Source organism: Pelophylax lessonae (genome assembly GCF_965119305.1).
Source record: "Pelophylax lessonae genome assembly, chromosome: 6".
Classification (NCBI taxonomy): domain Eukaryota; kingdom Metazoa; phylum Chordata; class Amphibia; order Anura; family Ranidae; genus Pelophylax; species Pelophylax lessonae.
The window spans coordinates 52999100-53023630 of NC_138773.1; the positions used below are offsets into that span (position 1 = coordinate 52999100).

At 45.2% G+C, this 24531-nt stretch overlaps 1 protein-coding gene across 1 annotated transcript in view; it reads left to right on the plus strand.

The window, feature by feature from the left end:
- GID4 (GID complex subunit 4 homolog) overlaps positions 1-23963 on the plus strand; it is a gene marked incomplete at its 5' end in the record, with an annotated part of 31219 nt that extends 7256 nt beyond the window's left edge. The window contains 5 exons of the mRNA XM_082262474.1: positions 4401-4460; positions 10341-10448; positions 14090-14191; positions 18808-18938; positions 22603-23963. Coding sequence (XP_082118600.1) covers positions 4401-4460; positions 10341-10448; positions 14090-14191; positions 18808-18938; positions 22603-22666 — 465 coding nt within the window. The 3' untranslated portion in view covers positions 22667-23963. The remainder of the gene's footprint in view (positions 1-4400; positions 4461-10340; positions 10449-14089; positions 14192-18807; positions 18939-22602) is intronic.
- Between the last annotated feature and the right edge of the window lie 568 nt (positions 23964-24531).

A 24531-nucleotide genomic window follows, 5' to 3' on the forward strand; every position in this document is an offset into this window, starting at 1 on the left:
ACTGAAATACATCACAGGTGATATCATTTGCTGCTCAGTGATTGCAGTATTCTAAGGCTCCTTTCACACACTCTGTCCGTCGGACGGAGTCCGTTTTTCTCAGCGGGGGATCGAGCCGCCGATCCCCCGCTGAGCAGCAGGAGGACAGCTGTGTCTCCGCGCTGTGTTCGGAGACACAGCTGTCAGGTCCCCATGCATCTCTATGGGGGAAATCGGATGGGAACGGACCGTCAGTCCGTTCTCACCCGATCCAATCCGCTGGACGGATGGAAAATAGGGTTTCCATCCGTCCACATTTGATGGATCGGGTCGGATGTCAGTGGACATGTCTCCGCTGACATTCGATGCCCCATAGGAATGCATGGGGGGGACCGTTCAGATCCGCCAAAAAAACGGACAGGCGGATCTGAACGGTCCGCCTGTGTGAAAGGGGCCTTAGTCTGCATCTCCCTAAGGTAATACTTAAAATCTGGCCTGTTAGTGGGCCCTGAGGACCGGAGTTGAGGACCACTGATCTATGTGATTTGAAAAAGAAAAAAAGGTTAATTTTATAATAATATTAATAATAAAATTTAAAAAAAAGAGTAGTTACACCCAAGCGCCTAGAATTCCAACCAACCCCCCCCAAAAAAAAAAAAAATGTTTGAGCCCCACACGTATGAATGTAAATGCATGCATTGGGGGCACCTAGGTACAAAAATGTTGATTGCATTACACGTTAATAAATTGCCATGCACCCTGGAGTAACAGGAGTAATTCTAGGCCCATTATTCATGGCTAACTCAAAACTGATGACCTGTAGGGGCTTTTAAAGCATCACCTATGGAAAATTTAGGGTACTAACGTATTTAGTAATTTCACGGGCGCACTCATGGTTTGACACATTGTTTACTTGCGCAACGGCATCTTTTATAGCTTACAAAAAAAAAAATGGTTAATTTAGTGCCCTAATTTAGTGTATTTTTTAATGAAACTGAGTTCCATAAGCTCTTGCACTCATGTGATTTAAAAAAATGGGGAACTAGCACTTTTTTATTCTCTTTCAGAAGATGTATTATATTTTGGATGCCTAAAATGACTTTTTTAAAAACGTGTGCAAAAAAAATGCAAAAATGTCTCTGGCAGGAAAAGGATTAAAGTGAGTGAATATCTTGCGATGTATATTGCGGTATGGTGGCTTGCTGGGTAGGCTCTGTGGATGTGCCATGTAATGTAAGCAGAGCCGTTGCTCGCAGTCTTTCTGTTGTTCCTGTGCTCAGTGAGTGGAAAATGTTTGTCCTCAGATGAACTCTGTGCATCTGTGAGCGCTCCGTGCTGTACGGCCGTTCCATGACATACGTGTTGCAGATTATATACCGGCGTTCCTAAAATCTTCAGGCAGGTGTGTGGTCCTTCTATTCGCATCTTCCCCATCCCATGTCCCATACACTAATATAGTTCCTATAGATTTTACACCGTGCAATTGTAGACCATCGAATTATAGGTAAACTTAAGCCTCGTACACACGCAATGATTATTGGCCGACCGATCGCCGTCTTTTGTCCAGTGTTGTTGTGTTGGTTGAAATGTGCTCTAGACTGCACACGAATTTTATCGGCCAACAACAACCAACTTCAGAAGTGATGTCATGTGCTGGTTTACTTTCCGTGTGTTTTTTCTTCTCTGAGCACGCCCAGTCTTGCTCATCTGACTTTTGTCTGCCGAAATCTGTACTGACTGACGGAAAATCGGCCGTTGTGTTGACGGCCAACAAAAACTTTATAGCATGCACACCAGATTTTGTTCGGCCGAAAAGTCGCAGTCGGTTGTCGGAAGCATCATACTAACAAGCCGACAATCGGACGTTGGCCGAAAATTCACGGCCAACAATCGTTGCGTGTGTACGAGGCTTTAGTGTTTTCTGTGGGCTGTCATGGTTATCCAGCTGCAATGTGATTTTCATTTCCTGCATATTTGGTCTGGGTCTGTTATTCAGAAGCTACGGAGGACAGAGGCAGCCAGGCGACCAGCATTTTGGCGAAGACATCAGCAGGATTAATTCATTTGATCAAAAGCCAAAACTTGGATGGAGCTGGGACAGAGTGGCAGCAGAAAATGATAGGAAACCTAAATTGTTGTCCGCAAATACTTTTCCACTGGCAGCACATGCCGATCACCGAATCCTGGCCAATAATCTATAGCCGGGACCCACTGATCAGCAGAGCGAGTGATAGGAGAGAGCTTTGTGTATGTAAACAACACAGCTCTGATCTGACAGAGATGATGGGCCGATTTTGGTTTCCCTGCAAAGCAGGGAATAAAAACCTGCACATCCCTTAGTAAAAGCACCACGCCGTAAACACCTTACACATAAGCACACGTTTAACCCTTTGATTGCCCAAGATGTTAACCCCCTTCCCAGCCAGTGTCGGTACAGTGACCGTGTATATTAGTAGCACTGATCACTGTATTGGTATCACTGGAGAGGTCAGTGGCTTAGGGCTCTTTCACACGGGCAGTCCGATTAGATCCGCCTGTCAGTTTTTTAGGCGGATCTGATAGGATGCCCCATTCAGCCCTATGGAGCAGCGGATGTCAGCGGCGACATGTCCGCTGCCATCCGCATCCGATCCTGTCCGTGAAATCCGGACGGATGGAAACCCTATTTTCCATCCGTCCTGGGGATCGGATGAGAGCGGACAGGCGGTCCGCTCTCATCCGATTCCCCATAGAGAGCACTGCAAGCGGAGACGGAGCTGTCATCCGCCGGCTCAGTGGGGATCGGCGGATCAATCCCCGCTGAGCAGCACGGATCCGCCTACGGAGGCGGACCGTGTGAAAGAGCCCTTAGCCAGTTCCCACAAAATGTCAGTACCGCAGGCAATCTGACACTATCACAGTCCCGCTACAAGTCGCTGATCACTGCCATTACTAGTATTAAAAAAAATGTTCCCAGTATATATCTCATAGTTTGTAAACCCTAACTTTCACACAAACTAATCAATAAACACTTATTGAAACTTTTCTTTTCACCAAAGACCTGCAGCAGAATATTATTATTATTATTATACAGGTTTTATATAGCGCCAACAGTTTGTGCAGCGCTTAACAAAATAAAGGCAGACATTACAGTTACAATACAATTTGGAACAAAAGGAATCAGAGGGCCCTGCTCGTTAGAGCTTACAATCTAAAAGGGAGGGTCAATTGATACAAAAGGCAATAGCTGTGGGGGATGTTCTGATGGAGCAAGTGAAACGGTGTTATTAGTTAGTAGTCGGGTAGGCTTCTTTAAAGAGAAGGGTTTTCAGGGATCGTCCAAAGATGGATAGATTAGGGGACAGTCGGACAGATTGGGGTAGAGAGTTCCAAAGAATGGGAGAAGCTCTGGAGAAATCCTGGAGGCGAGCATGGGAAGAGGTGACAAGGGAGCTAGAGAGTAGGAGGTCTTGAGAGTACCATAGAGAGCGGCTTGGTTGATATTTTGAGATCAGGTTAGTGATGTAGCTGGGGGCAGAGTTGTGGATGGCTTTGTAAACTATTGTTAGCACTTTGAATTTTATTCGTTGGGTGAGTGGAAGCCAGTGAAGGGATTGGCAGAGAGGGGTGGAGGACACTGAACGGTTGGTAAGGTGGTTAAGTCTTGCAGCAGCATTCATTATGGATTGAAGGGGGGATAATCTATGTAAGAATAGATTTTGGCCTTTTGTAGTTAGATTTTAAAAAAAAAAAAAAAATTTTTAATTATTTATTTTTATTTATTTTTTTAACAGAAAGTAAAAACAGATTTTTTTTTTTTTTTTTTTTTTTTTTCTTGAACTGAAGGGGGTAAAAGGGAAATTCAGGTGTGGTTTTCCTTTTTTTTTTATGTCTCCCTTCCCTGAGGCCCCATAGTAGTTCTCTGAGATCAGGCCACATGACCATGCACCCCAATAGCATAAGTCTTTGGCAGCCTGGGCTCATAGAAAGTGACATTGGCTGACATTTACCCTGGAAGACTAGCGACATCTAATGGAGGAGTTACTGCCAGGGAATAGATTGGGATTGAAGGTAAATCTTGCAACAAAAACGGCTTTATTCCCAAGGACTATGTATTTTTTTGCTTGAAAATAGATCTCCACTTATGACCGATATCGTATGCTAACAGCACAAAAGTACGAGCAGCCGCTCATATTCCAGTTGTATCAATGGTTTTCCATTTTTATACTGACGCAAAACATGTATTCCTCATTTTTCTTTGGTTGTATTTTTACCTATAGGATTAGAGATTCTCCTTGCCTGTTCTTTGTGTGTATGAAAATGATTCATACAATAAGAGGGCCACCATATGATTTATTACTAAAACTTGCACCTGTCTGTTTTTCCACCTTTCATCACCTTTATTTTAACTTGCGTTATTATTATTATTTTTTTTTTTATAGCATGTGGACATGGAGAATGCCTATCTGTGTGGATACTTGAAGATAAAAGGCCTTACTGAGGTAACCTTTTTTTTTTTTTTTCTCCCAACAGAGGACCATAAAAGCTTTGCAGAGTTGTATAAAGTACTCGAAACCCATACTTGAGTAAAAGTACAAGTGCTCGATCAAAAAGTGACTTGAGTAGAAGTACTAAAGTATTCAACATTTTTTGTACTTAATTATTGCAAGTAGTTTTTTTAAAAAAAATTTGCTACTCAAGTACTGAAAGTAAAAGTACCAGTAGTTTTGAAAAAAAAAAAAAAATACTCAAGTACTGAAAGTAAAAGTACAAGTACTGTGTTATGTAGTTATTAAAGAAAGAAGTCAAAAGTTTGAACATCATATTGTTTTTTATTATTTCAAATGCAGCTTTTATTTATACATGCAGTAGCATTTATTTTCGTATGCGCTGATAATACACATGTTTTGAGCTTCATGAAACCTCCCATCTACTGTTCTGGCAGTGGTCATTTTTATAATCGTAACGAGTAACTATGCAGCACAAAAAAAAAATATTGGAGTAGAAGTATTGAAATCATTGAATAAAATGTAGTGAAGTAAAAGTGGAAGTAGGAGAAAAAAATTCTACTCTAGGAAAGTACAGATACCGCCTTTTATTACTTAAGTACAGTAGTGAAGTAGTTCTACTTCGTTACTATACATCTCTGAAGCTTTGTGTAAAATAAAAAAGGTAAAGGGCTAGTTATTATTTTTGCCCGTGGACTTCCTGCAGCTGATCTTTCCTATTTGCCACGTCGTGTTCTGCACTGCGTCAGTTTGTGGAAGCGGTTATCTTGGCAGTAAAATTTCTGTGGTAATAATCAGGAAGCAGCAGGAGAGGTGGAGAAAGCACAGATACACTGAATGAATGAAGCAGGGAGATCCTTGTACTGCAGGTCCTCAGGTGCAGCTTACTTTCCAGCAAGTAGATCAGTGAGCAGCACAGTAGTGACCTCACCAAATCTCACTGCAAATCTGCTGAGACTAGCGGTCAGTGGCAGCAGTGCCTTAGATTAGATCTCTCGGGCCGGTCCGCGGCCTGTTGCTGACTGTGCCGCACAGCGGGGGGTAAGAACTGACAGCGGACCGCACAGGGATGTCACAGACCGTGATCATCCCTCACCAGCTGCTGTTGCAGCCATGCCTGTGTGTCCTCTCCCAGCTCCCCCACCCGCCCAAAGGTCTCAGCCTATCAGCAGGGCAGGGGGAGAAGGAGCTGCAGGTCGGAATGGAGAGCTCTTCTCGCCCCCTACCCTGTTGATAGGATGATATCCTGGGGCGGGGGAGCCGGGAGAGGACACAAAGGTTGAGCACAGCCTGGAGTCCTGTGCAGGGGTGGCAGAGGTTAGAATGGAGAGAGAGGAAGGGGGTGGGGGGCTGACTGCAGGGGCACTATATATATATATATATATATATATATATATATATATATATATATGGGTCTGCACTGTAAAGGGGCACTGTAATCATTACAGTGCCCCCTTTACAGTGCAGTCCCCTCTCACATTAGTGTCCCCTTTACAGAGCAGTGAACTTTACATCACAGCGCCCCCTTTACAGAGCAATCCACGTTACATTATTATAAAGGGGGCACTGTAACAAGGACACTGTAATCATTACAGTGCAGTCCCCCCTTTACAGCGGAGTCCCCGTTACAATGATGTAAAGGGGACTGTGGACACTGATTATAAAGGTGGACTGTGCTGTTGTGGTGTAAAAGGGGGCTGAGGACAGACTCTGTAAATATCCTGTACCCTGACCCGTCCACCAAGCATCCCTGCCCTCTCCTGTCCCTGGGGTAATTGTCTGCCATGAAACCTGCCCCTGGTGCCGAAAAGGTTGGGGACTGCTGCCTTGGATAATTTTAAACTGTAGATATTCAACCATTTGGCTCAAAGCACTGGCAGGAATTGTATTACTTTCATTAGAAAAAAAAAAAATTTTCAGGGTACTGCTTACATTTTGTAGAAGATATTTTACTGCTTTTCATATACAATACAATATTAGCAATAAACACTACTATCTTCATATAAAGATTATACTGACTAGTTGCACAATTTATTGTTTTTAGATGTTCCCAACAACATACAAAATCTTTACTTGTTGAGCTTATGTCTACTTTAAAATGATTGTAAAACCTTACTTATGCCCACTGAATTGACAAGCCTCAGGTGATACACAGAAATTAAACAAATCCTCCCACATTCGTTGGACGTGTTTATCTCTCCTCTACAGCCTTCTAAAACACACAGACCATTGGTTATTTCCTATCTCCAGCAGGCAAGTGCAGGTATCTGACATCACACACTGCACAGTTTAGAGAGGAGAGCGGAGTGTAATCTGAAACATGAGTGGAGGGAATGGACACACCCCCTCTTCTACACAGTCTCATAAGGGAACATGCACAACTGAGGGTATAAATCGCCTGTGTGCTGGGCGGGGGCCATGTCTGTCTCCCAAAATTCTGTGGTGTCAGGATAAATTGTCAGAAGGGACTAATTCAGATTGCAGAGGAAAGAGAGAGTAGACACAAATCACTCTCTGTGCTTTGGATTGAAGCAAGCCCACACTATAGAGGGATATGCTCTTTTTATTTTTCATTTCAGAAGTTTACAACCACTTTAATGGCTGTGCAAAGCCCAGTAGTTGGGTAGCCAATATGCTTCAACATTTTAGGGCTACTGTAGACAGGCTGTTGAGTTGTATTTGCATTGACTCCAAGGAAGGAATTAAGTTGCAGCACAGACTGGCCTCACATTGCATTCCTGGTTGTTATAAGGTGGGAAACTTTAGTGTCTTTTCAGCAAAACGGTCTTATTTCTGTAACACTTTGATTGTATCAGTTGTATCTCGGAGGGACATCCCCAAGGTGGATCTGTTGGCGTCTTGGCTCTAGCAAAGGTGCAGAGGTTTGTGGCTCGGTCACATGATCATCTGACAGACGCGCTGGTGGCACCGTGGGGGTCAGTATCGTCTGATTTATGCCTTCCCTCCTCTTAGGCTTCTGCTAAGACTTCCATACAGAATTGAGGCAGAAGGGATTCTGGGATTGTTATGCCGATCTGGTGCGGTTGGTCGCCAAGTTCCTTGGAGGCTTCCTCTCAGGGAGGATCTGCTGTCCCAAGGACCAATCTTCCATGCTGCTTTACAGTCGCTGGCTTTGCCGGCCTCTGCTGTTGAACTCCTGGTGCTGAAGGATGGAGGTTTGTCTGAGTAGGTGATTCCTACGCTGTTGAAAGCTAGGAAATCTTCTTCTAGATAGATCTACCATCGTACATGGAAGACGTACATTGCGTGATGTGAGTCTCTTGAGGTTCATCCTCTCAGTGGCTTGGATCTTGACCTTCCTTTAACGGGGGGGGGGGGGGGTTGAACAAAAATCGAGTACCATCAAGGGCCAGGTGTTGGCTTTGGTGGTCTTCTTCCAATGACCCTTGGCCACACACTCCTTGGTGTGTGTACCTTTCTTCAGGGTGTCTGACATTTGGTTCCTCCAGTGCGCAAGGTGTCAGAACTGGCAGCGTTATCCTGTTGTTCACTTTATCTGGTGATTCACAGAGATGAGGTGGTTCTTCACCCCTGTCCGTTATTCCTCCCAAAGGTTGTCTCTGATTTTCATTTGAATGAAGACATTGTGTTGCCTTCCCTGTGTCCCAGGCCTAAACATTCGAAGGATATTGCCTTGCATGACTTTGATGTGGTTCAGGCAATTAGGGTGTACCTGGCAGCTACGGAGTCTTTCAGGAAGTCAGACTCTCTATTTGTGCTCACAATGGGCCTTGGAAAGGGTTGTCCACTTTCTTTGCGACCATTTCCAGATGGATCAAACAGACGGTGATTTAGACCTATTCCATCAAGGGTCAGGTTCTTTGTTTCCCTGTTAAGGCGCACTCTTCCCGGGCTCTTGGTGCCTCCTGGGCCTTCTGTCATCAGGCGTCAATGACGCAGGTTTGCAAGGCGGCCACCTGGTCGTTGGTGCACACTTTTACAAAGTTCTATAAAGTTGATTTGATGGCATCTGCGGATGCTTATTTTGGTCGCAAGGTTTTGCAGGCTGCTGTTTAGAGGACCTGATCCTCTTCGAGGGTGGATTGTTTTTTTTCAGGTGGGCTTCATTTGTTATGGTTGATCTCCTGTTTCCTGGTTGGCTGCTATTTAGCCTTGGACTTTTTTTTTTTTTTTTTTGCTGTTCCCACCCCTCATGTTTAACACTGCTTTGGGACTTCCCAATGGGTATGAAGATCAGGGGCTGTGTCCGTCAGTGAACGAAAGAGAAAATGGGATTTTCGACTTGCCGTAAAATCAATTTCTCTGATGTTCATTGACGGACACAGCACCCACCCCTTTAGAGTTGTAATTCTTCTGACACTGCTTGTAACTAAACTAGTACTTAAAGCAGGGAGAAGTATACCCCCTGGGACTGCCCATAGGCGTAGCCAGATTCTTTTTCTGCCTAGTTTCCTACTCTCCTCTAGGGGCAGTATAACCCAATGGTTATGAAGATCAGCTCTGTCTGTCAATTAAAGCGGAGTTCCACCCTAAAATTATACTTACCTCCCCATCTTCTTGCTCCGGGTCACCTGACAAACAAATGGATAATCGCAATTTTTTTTTTTTTTTACTTACCTGGTTTAGAAGAAAATATACTCACCTTACTTCCTCCCCTCGGCGGCCACGGCGATTCGTCACTTCCTGGCATGCAATGATTCCTGGGAGCTGAACGTCATCGCTCCAAGGAATCAATGCGCCTGCACTGGCCCCGACGTCAGTTCCGGTGCAGGCGCCGTCATACCTTGCAAACCAGCTTCTGGGCATGCCCAGAAGCTGTGCAGGGATGACTCTGCGGCACCGTAAGTGACGGCGGGGCCAGTGCAGTGCATCGTGAGACCGAAGAAGACGGAAGAGGGCACAGAAGAGGATCGCGCTGGCTTCAAGCTGCCCACACCTGAGATAGCAGCGCTGGACAAGACATTTTCAAGGTAAGAATTTCTTCTTGCAGGTAAGTGCAACCTGGGACAGATCAGAGGCTAGCCATTGTGGAATGCACTAGCCCTGACTGTCCCGGGGTTATTTTTATTAAAAAAACGTTCCCAGGTGGAACTCCGCTTTAACATCAGAAAAATTGATTTTACGGTAAGTCAAAAATCCAATTTTTCTGTATTTTCTAGGGATGCACCTAATAACTAAAATATATACACACACACACCTAATGATTTGAAAAAAAAAATAGGGTTATCAGTGTTTTGCTGATAGAAAAGTGCCGATAATAGCATGCTGCATCACATGACTTCAATGCACAATTGCCAGCCACATTATTTAAATAAAAAAAAAAAAATTTAAACTGTCTATTTCGGGCAAGGGCATCCTGAATTTTTGGTTTTCGGTGCCCCGTTTTGTATTTTCAGACCTAATTGTTACAGGCCCGATGTCTGATATAAATGGACTCAAGTCGGTTGACATCTGGCTGCCCATAGATCTAATCTAGGCTCAGAAATCTCCTGTATTTAAATGCAGCATAAAACTGAATGGACATGGATGCCACAAAAGGGACCTTTTATTTCATTGTGTTCTGATTCCGATCTACCAACAACTCTGCAGTTTGAGGACTTACCCAAATAAATTCATTTGGTTCTTATCCAGCTGGGTAAATCCCTGCATTGCAAGGCCATTTCTAAATATAAAGGAGATTGTACAACACCAAATGTGTGGTCATCTGTAAATGTCTGACAGATCTAAGAATACATGTAAAAATGCCAATGAAAAAATGAGCTATTAGGAATGTCTCTTACTTGTGTAGACAGACTGGCTGCAGTCTTTGAATAGTATCTTTGTATGTAATTACATATCATCTTTGGTTCTCATACAGTCGTGCCAAGACTTACCACTTTCTCCTGCTTCCAGGAATACCCGACCCTCACCACCTTCTTTGAAGGGGAAATCATTAGTAGAAAACACCCATTTCTAACAAGGAAGTGGGATGCGGATGAAGATGTGGATCGGAAGCACTGGGTAAGTGGCAGTATTGGTGTCCAGGACTTTTTTTCTTGTGTTAGTTTTTTAAGAAAAGAAGTATTGGTGATGCACAAACCACCCTGTCCGAGTTCTGTGGGTTTTTCCATCTGGGTTTTAAAAGTGTGAATCTGACTGAGGAGCACCTCTGTGTTTTAATTCTCTCCACATTTTTAGTCTACCTATCTTTGTTGTTTGACCACTAGTTTGGGGCAGTGGTGTATTTTAGTTTTGTACTGCCCTAGGCAAGACTAAAATTGGGCGCCCCCTCCCCCTCCAATGTAAATGTGCCCCACTCCTTCCTTTTTAATGGATGTGACTCCCTCCAAAATTGAAGGACTGCAAGTCCCAGCATGAACCCCCTCTCACAAGACGGGGGGCAAGAGGGGGATGAGAGAGGAGATTAGAGACAGAGAGAGAGAGGGGATGTGAGGGAGAGAGGGGGGGGTTGAGAGAGAGAGAAAGGGGGGCTGAGAGAGAGGGGGGAAGAGAGAGAAAGAGAGAGGGTGGGTGAAAGAGTCAGCTCTAGCAACTAGTGGCAAATAGTGTTTATAGTGGAGGGGGGCTTTTTTTACGCCCCCTGCAAAGTGCCGCCCTAGGCCTGGGCCTTGTTGACCTAGGCCAAAATACAGCACTGGTTTGGGGTTTATTTACCAAAGGCAGATAGTTTGTGCAGTTGTCCCAGAGCTTAGTAAATGAGAGGAAAGTTTGCTCTGCAAACTTCCATTATCCAATCATTTAGAAGCAAACATGTTTTTTTTTTTTATTCTGTTTTGTTTTCTGTGATTGGATATGCTTTGCAAAGTGAAGCTTTACCTCAATTACTAATCTCTGATAGGCATGGCCTATTTTCCTTTAGTAAACCAAACCCTAGTGTAGCTAAAATAAAAAAAAAAATGAAAAATAAGCACAAGGGACATTGCTTATAGTCAGTAGAATGTGTCTCTTGTGCTGATGCCTTTTGAAGAGAAATCTTCCTCCATCCATGACCAAATCTTCCTCCATCCATGACCAAATCTTCCTCCAAAAATCCCTGATATGTGCAGCTGGGTAGGGCAGAAGTTAAGTAAACCGTGGGCAAAATGCAGGTTCACTTTAAAGCCTTAGGTGTAGCTAAAGTAAAAAAATAATCAGCGCAAGGTATAAAACATACAGTCAGTAGGACTGTGTTCTCCCAGCTGCTCCATTCATAGAAGCTGTACTATGAATGGAGTTGGCAGACCTTTCAATCATCTGCCCATTCCTTATTTAGAGATGGCTTTCCATTAATTCATGGTACCTGTAGTACAGCTTCTATAAATGGAGCAACAGGGCGGAAGGGTGAGCATAGTCCTTCTGACTGTAAGTTATGTCCCTAGTGCTTATTTTTATTTTATTTTAGCTACACTTGGGCTTTAAAGCAAACCTGCAGCTTTAAAGACCCACTTACAGCAAATGCAAAATGCTTGGTGTGGGGAGGTGTTAATGTGTCGGGCATTTACTGTTGTATGTCTGTCTGCTGGGGAGATTTTCCCTACTTATAGAGAGCATTTGGCTTTCTCCCTCCTCCTTGTACATCTTCTCTCTCTTCACATTAGATAGTAGAGGGCTGACAGCATGCTAACCCACTACCCCACGGGGGGGGGGGGGGGGGGGAGAATCAGGGGAAGCAAAGCTGCTGAGAGAAAATGAAATTAAAAGAACTTGCTACTCTGTATTTTGAGGATGAATTGCCACACAGCTACAGAGGTTCATGAAGGCTTGTTTTAAAGCTTAACTCCGGGCAAACTTTTTTTTTTTTTTTTTTTTTTTAGGAAAGAGGAGAGCAGAGATATACTTGCCTAATCCTCCCAGCACAAGACCGGTCTGGCACCCCCGCACTCCAGCGAATAATGGACTGTTCCTGATGTTATCACACCTAGAGCAGGCTCCATAGACCAGGAACAGTCCACCGCTGGACCAATTGGGAGCGCCGTTTTCCAGGCACTTTCTGCTCACCCCTAGCCATAGGAGCAGTTGACCCAGGCAATGCAGGGACATCCCCACTGCATATGGAAAAATGTTTTTTGCATGGAGTTGCGCATTAACTCTTTCTCTACCATTGACTTGATCCCAGATGTTTTGGCTTTTCAGTAAATGATCAGGGTGGTAGGATAGCTGAGCAATAAATCAATCAGTTTAGCCAAACCTAAATGTGTAATAAAGTTCAATAAATAAATGGCAGATTGCTACCCAACACTTGCAAGTGATTTCACCACACTTTTCGAAAAAAAAAAAACATAAATAGTGCAGTACAATCTACAATAAATACATTTATTAATGTCCACCAATCCTATATTAACCCCTTCATGCCTAAGAGCAAAACAAATCTTAATTCCGATGCCAATTTTGCAACTTTGACACTTATTAGTAAACCTGTACATATCATCATAACTTACTTTGTTCATCCAGGTGGATTATACCTTTTTTTCATGACAAATTGGGCTTTGATTTGGTGGTAAATTATAATGGATATCGCCTGATTTTTAATTTTTTATTTCTTTATTATTATTTTTTAAGGAAAACTGGCCCAAAACAGTTAAAAAAAAAAAAAAAACTGTGAAAAAAATGTAACTGCTTTTCTTGCTACTACCATAACCTACTACCAAAGAACAACCCCCAAAAAAAGTTCTCATGCTCCTGACGATTGCAACTATACCACATATGTGTATTATAGTTGTTGTTGTACCCATAGTACAGCCCAGAAACAATAGTGCACATTTTATTTTTTATTTTTTTATCCTGCCTAAAACCCACTGACACTAACTGCCACTGATACTAATATAAAAAAATCATGTCCAAAAAATACTGACCCTGACCTTGACCCAAACACTAACCCTGGTACTGATTTTAGATCAAACCTTAATCTAGTTTTTTTTTTTTTTAATATATTTTTATTTTTTTCAATTTCTGCAAGGAAAGAGAAAGATACAATGTTTCCGTCTCCTCTATTCACAGACTGAAAACACGGGCTAGTTTGACAGTGACTGATCACTGTGGTAGCCAATCAAAGGCTATCACAGCGATCAGGTGACCTGGACCTGGAAGTCCCAGGTCCTGATTGTTCGAATGGGGCTCGGGGCTCTCGTGAGACCCCAATTTCTGTGCTGGGAGCGCGCCGTGCGATGCGCTCTCAGCACAAAGGGAGATATTCAAATATGCAGCTCTACAGAAAAAAGCCCAGCCCAGTGGGGCCGCATATTTACGTACAGTTGACGTAAAGTCCACATATATTGACTATCACCACTGTGATCATAAAGTGAAGAACCATGTGTCGCATATCGATCAGAGCTGTGATATTCATTATAAGTGGACTTTAATATTTGTGGACGTTCTTAAATGTATTTGTTTTTAGAACATATTTATTGTAGATTGCGCTGCACTATATATGGTTTTATGGATGGAAATCCTGTTAAAGTGATCAGGCAGCTCTCCATCATGATCCTTGCATCTGGACCCCTTTCACCTAGCTATGGGCCAGTGGTTTGAAGTCGCCCATACCTAGAGCAGACCTTGGTCATGAAACTTTAAAAAATATGTTTAAAATATTAATCACTAGAAGAACTATATAAAGCTATGTTTGACATTTGTCCATTTTAATCAATCGGATCATCTTTCCACAGGGCAAGTTCCAAGCCTTCTACCAGTATGCGAAAACCTTCAATTCAGATGACTTTGGTTTTGATGAGTTGAAAGCTGGAGACTATGTCTTCATGAGATGGAAGGTAAATTTCATTACAGAGGACCTAAAGTCAAAAAATCGCCATTTAGAACTTTGGTATACTTTTCTGTCAGCTGATACAGGCTCAGTCCGGGTTCCCCAGCAGCTGTCCTCAGTTCTGCTTTTCTGCTACTGCTTTGTATTAAGCAGAGGCAGTAATTATTGCTGTGTCTATCTTTCAAGACTCAGAAATCAGTTTTTGAAGCAGTAGACCCTTAAAGTCAGTCTTTGTCCACGGGCCTGGTTTAAAAGTTGTTAGTGTGGCGCTATCACTTAATCTTTCAGTGTGTCCAGACAGTGAAGATGTTACCTTTGCCAAGGCAGTAATTCAGTGCCATGTTCCTCTCTCATGGGGAACACCTTAAAGATGAATCCCAGGTATGGTATATTTGGTCTAGCTTAGACCAGTGTAACTTTGCATATATACCATACCTGGCCATTGCCCTTGATAGCTGGAAATCACCGAAGTAGACCCCGCTACTCTAGTGACCTCCCCTTGCTTCCAGGTCCTGTGGTGAGTGGCTGGCCTGATGCATTCTTAACACAGATAATCAGCTTCTTGGCACAGTTCGGAGAATGCGTTGCGTTTTCTCAATGAATGCAAAGCATTCTCTGATTGGACGAGTTGGAGAGGCCGGGTGGTGACATGATTGAGAAAATTCAAAGTATTCCCTGAATGACATCACTTTCATAAAAACATACTCCTTAGCCTATTCTGACACTTCTCTCCTACATGAAAAAATCTTTTTTTTTTTTTTGCTAGAAAATTACTTAGAACCCCCAAACATTACACACGCACATACATACATATATATTAGCAGAGGCCCTATAGAATAAAATGATTGGTTTTGCAATTTTGGCACGGTATTTGTGCAGCAGTTTTTCAAACTCCATTGTTTTGTGGAAAAAATACACCTAAATTAATTTTATTACACGAAAACACCATATAATACCCAATTTTTGGGTAAAATGTAGAAGATTTTGTGCCGAGTAATAAGATACCTAACATTTCACGGTTTAAAATTGCTTATGCCTGTGGAATGGCGCCAAATTATGGTACTTAAAATTCTCCATAGGCGACACTTTAAAAATGTTTACAGGTTACCAGTTTAGAGTTAGAGGGCTGGCAGTAGAATAATTGCTCTTGCTCTGATGTTCATGGCGATTCCTCACATGTGTGTTGTGATCACAGTTTATATATGCCTGGGGACTTGCTTATTTGTTTACATTTGCGCAAAAGCACGGGAGTTTTTATCTAAAATCTTCTTCCTTTTTTTTTTTTGTGTAATACCTTTATTGCTATCACAGGGGGTGAACAGAATCCCTTGAGACAGCATGGGCTGTGACAGGTCCTCCTTATGGAGAGATCGGTGGTCTATTAGACCGCAGATCTCTCCTCTGGCCTGTTCTGATCAATCTGATCGGTTGCTTTCCTGGCCACTAACGGCCCGGTAAACAGAGGCAGTTTCTGCAGTCACAGAGAGGGAGGAACAACATCAGCTCCTCTCTCTCTCTCTCTCTCTCTCTCTCTCTCTCTCTCTCTCTCTCTCTCTCTCTCTCTCTCTGTGTGTTCCATGCAGCTGTCGCTGCCAGTCGCAGTGCTCCTGGGGTTGGCAATTGGACGGAAAAACCCGGGAAAGGCGGCGGTGAAAGTGGGCGGTGTACCCCCTTCTACCTGCACACAGAGGTGGGCGGGTTACCCCCTTCTACCTACACACAGAGGTGGGCGGGTTACCCCCTTCTACCTACACACAGAGGTGGGCGGGTTACCCCCTTCTACCTACACACAGAGGTGGGCGGGTTACCCCCTTCTACCTACACACAGAGGTGGGCGGGTTACCCCCTTCTACCTACACACAGAGGTGGGCGGTGTACCCCCTTCTACCTACACACAGAGGTGGGCGGTGTACCCCCTTCCACTACCCGCAGAGGTGGGCGGTGTACCCCCTTCCACTACCCGCAGAGGTGGGCGGTGTACCCCCTTCCACTACCCGCAGAAGTGGGCGGTGTACCCCCTTCCACTACCCGCAGAAGTGATTGAAGGCACAGCCACTCTAATCACTTCTGCCTCACAGGGAATCGCCGGCTGAAAATACTGATACCGGGATGATGCCTGTAGCTGCATTCATATCATTCCAGTATAACCACTGCAAACCGAGGACGTCCTATAACGTCCTACGGTCGGCAAGTGGTTAAAAGGATATAAATCCAATTTTGTACATCAAATGTCAAATCAATCTGAGCTATTACCCTGTAAAATTAGTGATTTCATCACTGTGCTGTACATAGCCTGTGCAGAGAGCAGAGCTTTACGGGAGGCCATTAGGCCCCGCGACTACATGCTGCCTGCAGAAAACTGCAGTCAATCTGAACTAGGGGAGAGAGCAGCACTGAGCGATCTGTGTTACGTGAAGCTCCTGCACAACAGAAAAGTTGGGATTACTGCACAGATCTGGAAGATACAAAGCGCACAAAGAAGCAAGTAAGAATACACATGACTCTTATGACCTAATACATGACTCTTGTATTAGGACAATATTTGCTTATCCTGGAGTCAACCTTGAAATTATGACCTGTTAGGGACATTTGGGACAGGAGCCGAGAGTCATAGCTGCTTGTCACCAGTATAGGAAAGGGTATGTGCCCATGAGTATTATACTTTAAACTTTGCTTTAGTGTGGTTTCTATTAAGGGCCTGTTCACCTTTCCATTTTATTGCAGCAAATTTGTTGCATTTTGCTGCATGTAAAGTAGAAATCCAATTCTTTCCTATGTGGCTGGTTCACTCCTATTAACTTCAGTTTAGCAGAAAAGGGAAACTGTGCTCATATACAGTATCCCATAAAAGTGAGTACACTCCCCACATTTTTGTAAATATTTTATTATATCTTTTCATGTGACAACACTGAAGAAATGACACTTTGCCACAATGTAAAGTAGTGAGTGTACAGCTTGTATAACCGTGTAAATTTGCTGTCCCCTCAAAATAACTCAACACACAGCCATTAATGTCTAAACTGCTGGCAACAAAAGGAAGTACACCCCAAAGTGTCAATATTTTGTGTGGCCACCATTATTTTCCAGCACTGCCTTAACCCTCTTGGGCATGGAGTTCACCAGAACTTCACAGGTTGCCACTGGATTCCTCTTCCACTCCTCCATGAGGACATCACAGAGCTGGTGGATGTTAGAGACTGTGTGTGCCTCCACCTTCCATATGAGGATGCCCCACAGATGCTCAATAGGGTTTAGGTCTGGAGACATGCTTGGCCAGTCCATCACCTTTACCCTCAGCTTCTTTTTCAAGGTAGTGGTGGTCTTGGAGGTGTGTTTGGGGTCGTTAAAATGTTGAAATACTGCCCTGTGACCCATTCTCTGAAGGGAGGGGATCATGCTCTGCTTCAGTATGTCACAGTACATGTTGGCATTCATGGTTCCCTCCATGAACTGTAGCTCCCCAGTGCTGGCAGCACTCATGCAGCTCAAGACTGACACTCCCACCACCATGCTTGACTTTAGGCAAGACACTTGTCTTTGTGCTCCTCACCTGATTACCGCCACACACGCTTGACACCATCTGAATCAAATAAGTTTATCTTGGTCTCATCAGACCACAGGACATGGTTCCAGTAATCCATGTCCTTAGTCTGCTAGTCTTCAGCAAACTGTTTGTGGGTTTTCTTGTGCCTCACATTTAGAAGAGGCTTCCTTCTGGGATGACAGCCATGCCAATTTGATGCAGTGTGCAGCGTATGGTCTGAGCACTGACAGGCTGACCCCCCACCCCTTCAACCTCTGCAGCAATGCTGGCAGCACTCATACACCTATTTCCCAAAGACAACCTCTGGATATGATTCTGAGCACGTGCACCCAACTTCTTTGGTCAACCATGACGATGCCTGTTTTGAGTGGAACCTATCCAGTTAAACTGCTGTATGATCTTGACCACCATGCTGCAGCTCAGTTTCAGGGTCTTGGCAATCTTCCTATAGCCTAGGCCACCTTTATGTAGAGCAACAATCATTTTTTTTTTCAGATTCTGAGTTCTTTGCCATGAGGTGCCGTGTTGAACTTCCAGTGACCAGTATGAGAGAGTGAGAATAACACTAAATTTAACACACCTGCTCCCCATTCACACCTGAGACCTTGTAACATTAACGAGTCACATTACACCAGGGAGGGGAAAATGGCTAACTGGACATTTCCACTTAGGGGTGTACTCACTTTTGTTGCCAGCAGTTTAGACATTGACTGTGTTGAGTTGTTTTGAGGGGACAGCACATTTACACTGTTAGACAAGCTGTACACTGACTACTTTACATTGTGGCAAAGTGTCATTTCTTCAGTGTTGTCACATGAAAAGGTATAATAATTACAAAAATGTAAGGGATGTACTCACTTTTTTGAAATACTGTATATCCACCCGCTGCATGAACAGTTTAAATCCAGCCTTAAATTAAAAAAAAATCTGGATAGAGCCTCTGAGTCTTGTATTTGAGAGAATCATATTTATTCTGGCTGAGGTTGGGGAGCTGACCTGCTGCAGATCCTAAAAAAATGTCAATGTTTTTGGTATTCATTGTGTTGTGTTCCACTGACCTCTCTTCCCCTATTCCATAGGAGCAGTTCTTGGTGCCCGATCACACAATCAAAGACATCAGTGGCGCTTCCTTTGCTGGCTTCTATTACATATGCTTTCAGAAGTCTGCTGCAACAATAGAAGGCTATTACTACCATCGAAGCTCCGAGTGGTAAGGAGCCAAATTTTCTGTTTCCTGTCATCAGCAGTGGTATGCATGCTTCATTGGTGAAACCTCAAGAGATTAGTGGTTACCCTACCAGACAACCCATTTTTTTTGCAAATTGCTATTAAAGCAGAGTTCCGGCCACAAAATCGACAAAATCTCCTATAATATCCTATTTGGGGAGGGTAATTCTCATAACCATCCCAAAAGAGGGCTACAATTTATTTACTTTTACTTCATTGCAGAGAACAAAGAGGCACTATTTACATCTAGAGGGAAAACAGGCTTCTTTGCCGTAATAGCTGTGAAAATACTGATTCTCTCACAAACTAGTTCTGGGTTGCTCAGCAGATTGTTTTAAGAAAGACCTGAAATGCATTTCTGTCCTAAATGCACAAAATATGAGTGCCAGTGACAGAAGGATGGTGGTGGGGAGGAATGGGAATAGGCAGAGAATGGCGGTGGGGAGGAATGGGAATAGGCAGAGAATGGCGGTGGGGAAGAATGGGTATAGGCAGAGGGATGGTGGTGAAGAGGATTGGGATCAGGCAGAGGGGATGGTGGTGGGAGGGATGAGATCAGGCAGAGGGGATGGTGGTGGGGAGGAATGGGTTTAGGCAGAGGGGATGGTGGTGAAGAGGATTGGGATCAGGCAGAGGGGATGGTGGTGGGAGGGATGAGATCAGGCAGAGGGGATGGTGGTGGGGAGGAATGGGTTTAGGCAGAGGGGATGGTGGTGAAGAGGATTGGGATCAGGCAGAGGGGATGGTGGTGGGGAGGAATGGAATCAGGCAGAGGGGATGGTGGTGGGGAGGAATGGGATCAGGCAGAGGGGATGGTGGTGGGGAGGAATGGAATCAGGCAGAGGGGATGGTGGTGGGGAGGAATGGAATCAGGCAGAGGGGATGGTGGTGGGGAGGAATGGAATCAGGCAGAGGGGATGGTGGTGGGGAGGAATGGAATCAGGCAGAGGGGATGGTGGTGGGGAGGAATGGAATCAGGCAGAGGGGATGGTGGTGGGGAGGAATGGAATCAGGCAGAGGGGATGGTGGTGGGGAGGAATGGAATCAGGCAGAGGGGATGGTGGTGGGGAGGAATGGAATCAGGCAGAGGGGATGGTGGTGGGGAGGAATGGGATCAGGCAGAGGGGATGGTGGTGGGGAGGAATGGAATCAGGCAGAGGGGATGGTGGTGGGGAGGAATGGAATCAGGCAGAGGGGATGGTGGTGGGGAGGAATGGAATCAGGCAGAGGGGATGGTGGTGGGGAGGAATGGGATCAGGCAGAGGGGATGGTGGTGGGGAGGAATGGGATCAGGCAGAGGGGATGGTGGTGGGGAGGAATGGGATCAGGCAGAGGGGATGGTGGTGGGGAGGAATGGGATCAGGCAGAGGGGATGGTGGTGGGGAGGAATGGGATCAGGCAGAGGGGATGGTGGTGGGGAGGAATGGGATCAGGCAGAGGGGATGGTGGTGGGGAGGAATGGGATCAGGCAGAGGGGATGGTGGTGGGGAGGAATGGGATCAGGCAGAGGGGATGGTGGTGGGGAGGAATAGGGATCAGGCAGAGGGGATGGTGGTGGGGAGGAATGGGATCAGGCAGAGGGGATGGTGGTGGGGAGGAATGGGATCAGGCAGAGGGGATGGTGGTGGGGAGGAATGGGATCAGGCAGAGGGGATGGTGGTGGGGAGGAATGGAATCAGGCAGAGGGGATGGTGGTGGGGAGGAATGGAATCAGGCAGAGGGGATGGTGGTGGGGAGGAATGGAATCAGGCAGAGGGGATGGTGGTGGGGAGGAATGGAATCAGGCAGAGGGGATGGTGGTGGGGAGGAATGGAATCAGGCAGAGGGGATGGTGGTGGGGAGGAATGGAATCAGGCAGAGGGGATGGTGGTGGGGAGGAATGGAATCAGGCAGAGGGGATGGTGGTGGGGAGGAATGGGATCAGGCAGAGGGGATGGTGGTGGGGAGGAATGGGATCAGGCAGAGGGGATGGTGGTGGGGAGGAATGGGATCAGGCAGAGGGGATGGTGGTGGGGAGGAATGGGATCAGGCAGAGGGGATGGTGGTGGGGAGGAATGGGATCAGGCAGAGGGGATGGTGGTGGGGAGGAATGGGATCAGGCAGAGGGGATGGTGGTGGGGAGGAATGGGATCAGGCAGAGGGGATGGTGGTGGGGAGGAATGGGATCAGGCAGAGGGGATGGTGGTGGGGAGGAATGGGATCAGGCAGAGGGGATGGTGGTGGGGAGGAATGGGATCAGGCAGAGGGGATGGTGGTGGGGAGGAATGGGATCAGGCAGAGGGGATGGTGGTGGGGAGGAATGGGATCAGGCAGAGGGGATGGTGGTGGGGAGGAATGGGATCAGGCAGAGGGGATGGTGGTGGGGAGGAATGGGATCAGGCAGAGGGGATGGTGGTGGGGAGGAATGGGATCAGGCAGAGGGGATGGTGGTGGGGAGGAATGGGATCAGGCAGAGGGGATGGTGGTGGGGAGGAATGGGATCAGGCAGAGGGGATGGTGGTGGGGAGGAATGGGATCAGGCAGAGGGGATGGTGGTGGGGAGGAATGGGATCAGGCAGAGGGGATGGTGGTGGGGAGGAATGGGATCAGGCAGAGGGGATGGTGGTGGGGAGGAATGGGATCAGGCAGAGGGGATGGTGGTGGGGAGGAATGGGATCAGGCAGAGGGATGGTGGTGGGGAGGAATGGGATCAGGCAGAGGAATAGTAGAGGGAGGAATGGGATCAGGCAGAGCAATAGTAGAGGGAGGAATGGGATCAGGCAGAGCAATAGTAGCGGGAGGAATGGGATCAGGCAGAGGAATAGTAGCGGGAAGAATGGGATCAGGCAGAGGAATGGTGGTGGAGGAATTGGATCAGGCAGAGGAATGGTGGTGGAGGAATTGGATCAGGCAGAGGAATAGTGGTGGGAGGAATGGGATCAGGCAGAGAGGGCACCATCCCTCAGCCTGATCTCATCCCTCCCACCACCCCACTGGTGCCTCCAGTGATGCTTCTGCTGATGTGGGGCCTCCTCGAGCGCCTCCTCCTTCACTCTACTGGCTATTAGCTGACTTTCTGCTCCAGTGTCCATCTGGAAGAGGAGGGGGCTTTAGTCGCCAGGCAGGCGCTGCCTCTGTGTTTCTCCAGGATAGGCAGAGTACTGCACGGAGTGGCGGATGACGTCATTGGCAATCGATTAGGCCGACTCTCCGCATCGATGCAGAATCACAAACGTCTGAATCGCGATTCTGCGATTATATTCAACACCCCTAGACTAGGATCCCGAATACGCCATATCTACTGAATATTAATGCCAATGTGATATTTCAGTTTTCCCTTTTTAATTAATTCAGACATTTCTAAAATTCTGTTGTTTACTTTTATTATGGGGTACTGAGTGTAGATTAAGGAGGAAAAAAAAATGAAAAAACTGTACTGTCAGACTGCAGCCTAACAATAAAAAGGAGGTCAGAATACTTTATAAGTGCACTGTACCTGTATACAGGTACAGTACAACCATGCAATTTCTATGTGCAGCTGTATGCTGCACCTCACTCGCAGATGCAGAAATACACCCGCAATTTACATCCGAAGCCTCAAACGGAGCAATTAGAACACCGAAGCATTCTGTTTTTATATCGGTCAATTTTATGTTTTTTCTCTGCAGGTACCAGTCTTTAAATCTGACACATGTCCCTGAACACAGTGCGCCCATCTATGAATTCCGGTGACACGATGTGGAACACCAAGCAAAAAACCTACAACCGAGATCGAGCGGAGCTGTCCGCTTCCAAACCTGCTGCTCGCCACTTCTGTCCAAGCTAGAGACTCTGAGAAGAATGTATGAGTGTTATAAGCAATGACACATGAACTGGCCTACTGGCGTCCACTTCCTATACTTGCCGCAGTTTTTATTTTATTCCGCCGGATTTTCTTGTTTTATGTGTGTTTTTTTTTTTTTTTTTTTTTCCCTTCCACCCCTGTGCTTGATATGATGCTCCTCTGTTAGTCCTAAACTCAAACCAACAAAGGCACCTTTTCCTTCCGATGGAGAGGGCACCGCAGCAAATATTGGGAAGTTGTCGTTTGGTCGTCCATCTCGTTATTTTTTTTAAAAAAAATATAACGGATTGAGTGACAGACCGATTTTTGCTTTTTTTCTATTGACTTTCCATTGGGCATGTTCCGTGTCAACTTCAAGAGTTGCAAGACGGACTAAACACTCCATTTGATGTAGAGGATTTTCCCTGGAGCTCCTCCTTCCCTTCCTTCCCCACCTCCATGAGTGTTCCTAGCCCCAAAATTCTTACAAGAGTGATATTTTTGATTCCCTTTACCAACGAAAGAAGAATCTACTCCAGACTGCAATACATTTTACCCGTTTTCACATTGAAAATGGCAAATGTCAGATTTTTTTATATCTATAAATATATATTATAAATGCACATATATTTAATCAAAAATCTAAATCTATGGATACCTCCAGAGACAAGAACTAGGTGAAGGCTTAATGACTTGTTGTGCGGAAGTCTGATCGACTAAGGTTATACCTGCTGGGTGACGATCCAGGCTCCTGGCCTCCCCAAGGTATCCCAGTTTCTACTGTGCAAATACCCTACTGAAGTGGGAGGGTTGAACCCAGGACCGAAAAAGTGCCATCTTGTGGCTTTTTGTCCATAGCGCAGTGCAAACTTTTGCAGTACCATTGAGAATTACGGAAAGACTACAATGCAAGTGACTTATCGCGAGGAGCTACACCGGGACTGATGCAGTTTCCAGCAAACAGTCTCGCAGAATAAAAGCATGGGATGGCTTCTTTCGCTGTTTCCTAAAATGCTTAGGACTTTCGCCTCATCTCACAGCCCTGACCAGCAAACACTGATTAACGCTTTTTATTTATGTTTTCTATATTACATCCGCCAAAATTTCTGTGTTGGGGATTAGTGTCATAAGAGATTTTCTCGCCGCTAACGCTACCGGTTTGGTTTGTATTGCATCGCTAGCATATTGCGTGTAGATCTTTTTTTTTTTTTTTTTTTTTTGACAAAAAAAGCTAAAATGTGAGGAATTATGACTGTTTCATTTGCAGTCCTAAGGCAGATCTGTGTGCGCAGTTTTGAGGAAACCGTGTTACTGAGGGTGGGGGTCGTGGGATAGACGTCTTGCACACTACGGCTTAAAAAAAGCTCAGTACAGCCTTTTTTTTTTTTTTAAATCTAAAATGCAGCCCATTGTTTATATTTTGCCTGTACACACAGGCGCACAAACAAGCGCTGCATATTCTTGAGTTTAAAAAAAAAAAAAAAAATTTAAAAATCTGCTTTTCCGGTCAGTATTTTGCGCTGGTGCATACTAATTAATTTTCCCTAGAAATGTATTATGCACACATATGCATAAAACTAACACTTAAAATTACATCCAGAGATGCTGATGCTCTAACATCAGTACCATGTGCAAGAGGCCTTAAGGAGACTATGGTCCGTTTTGTGTGATGTGTACTTTGGAAACATTCTATAGATACATCGTGCAGGGCTGCACAGATTCTGTAGCTGGCCCAGTTCAGCCTCTGAACCAGCAGTGTGTTTTAAAGGAGGAG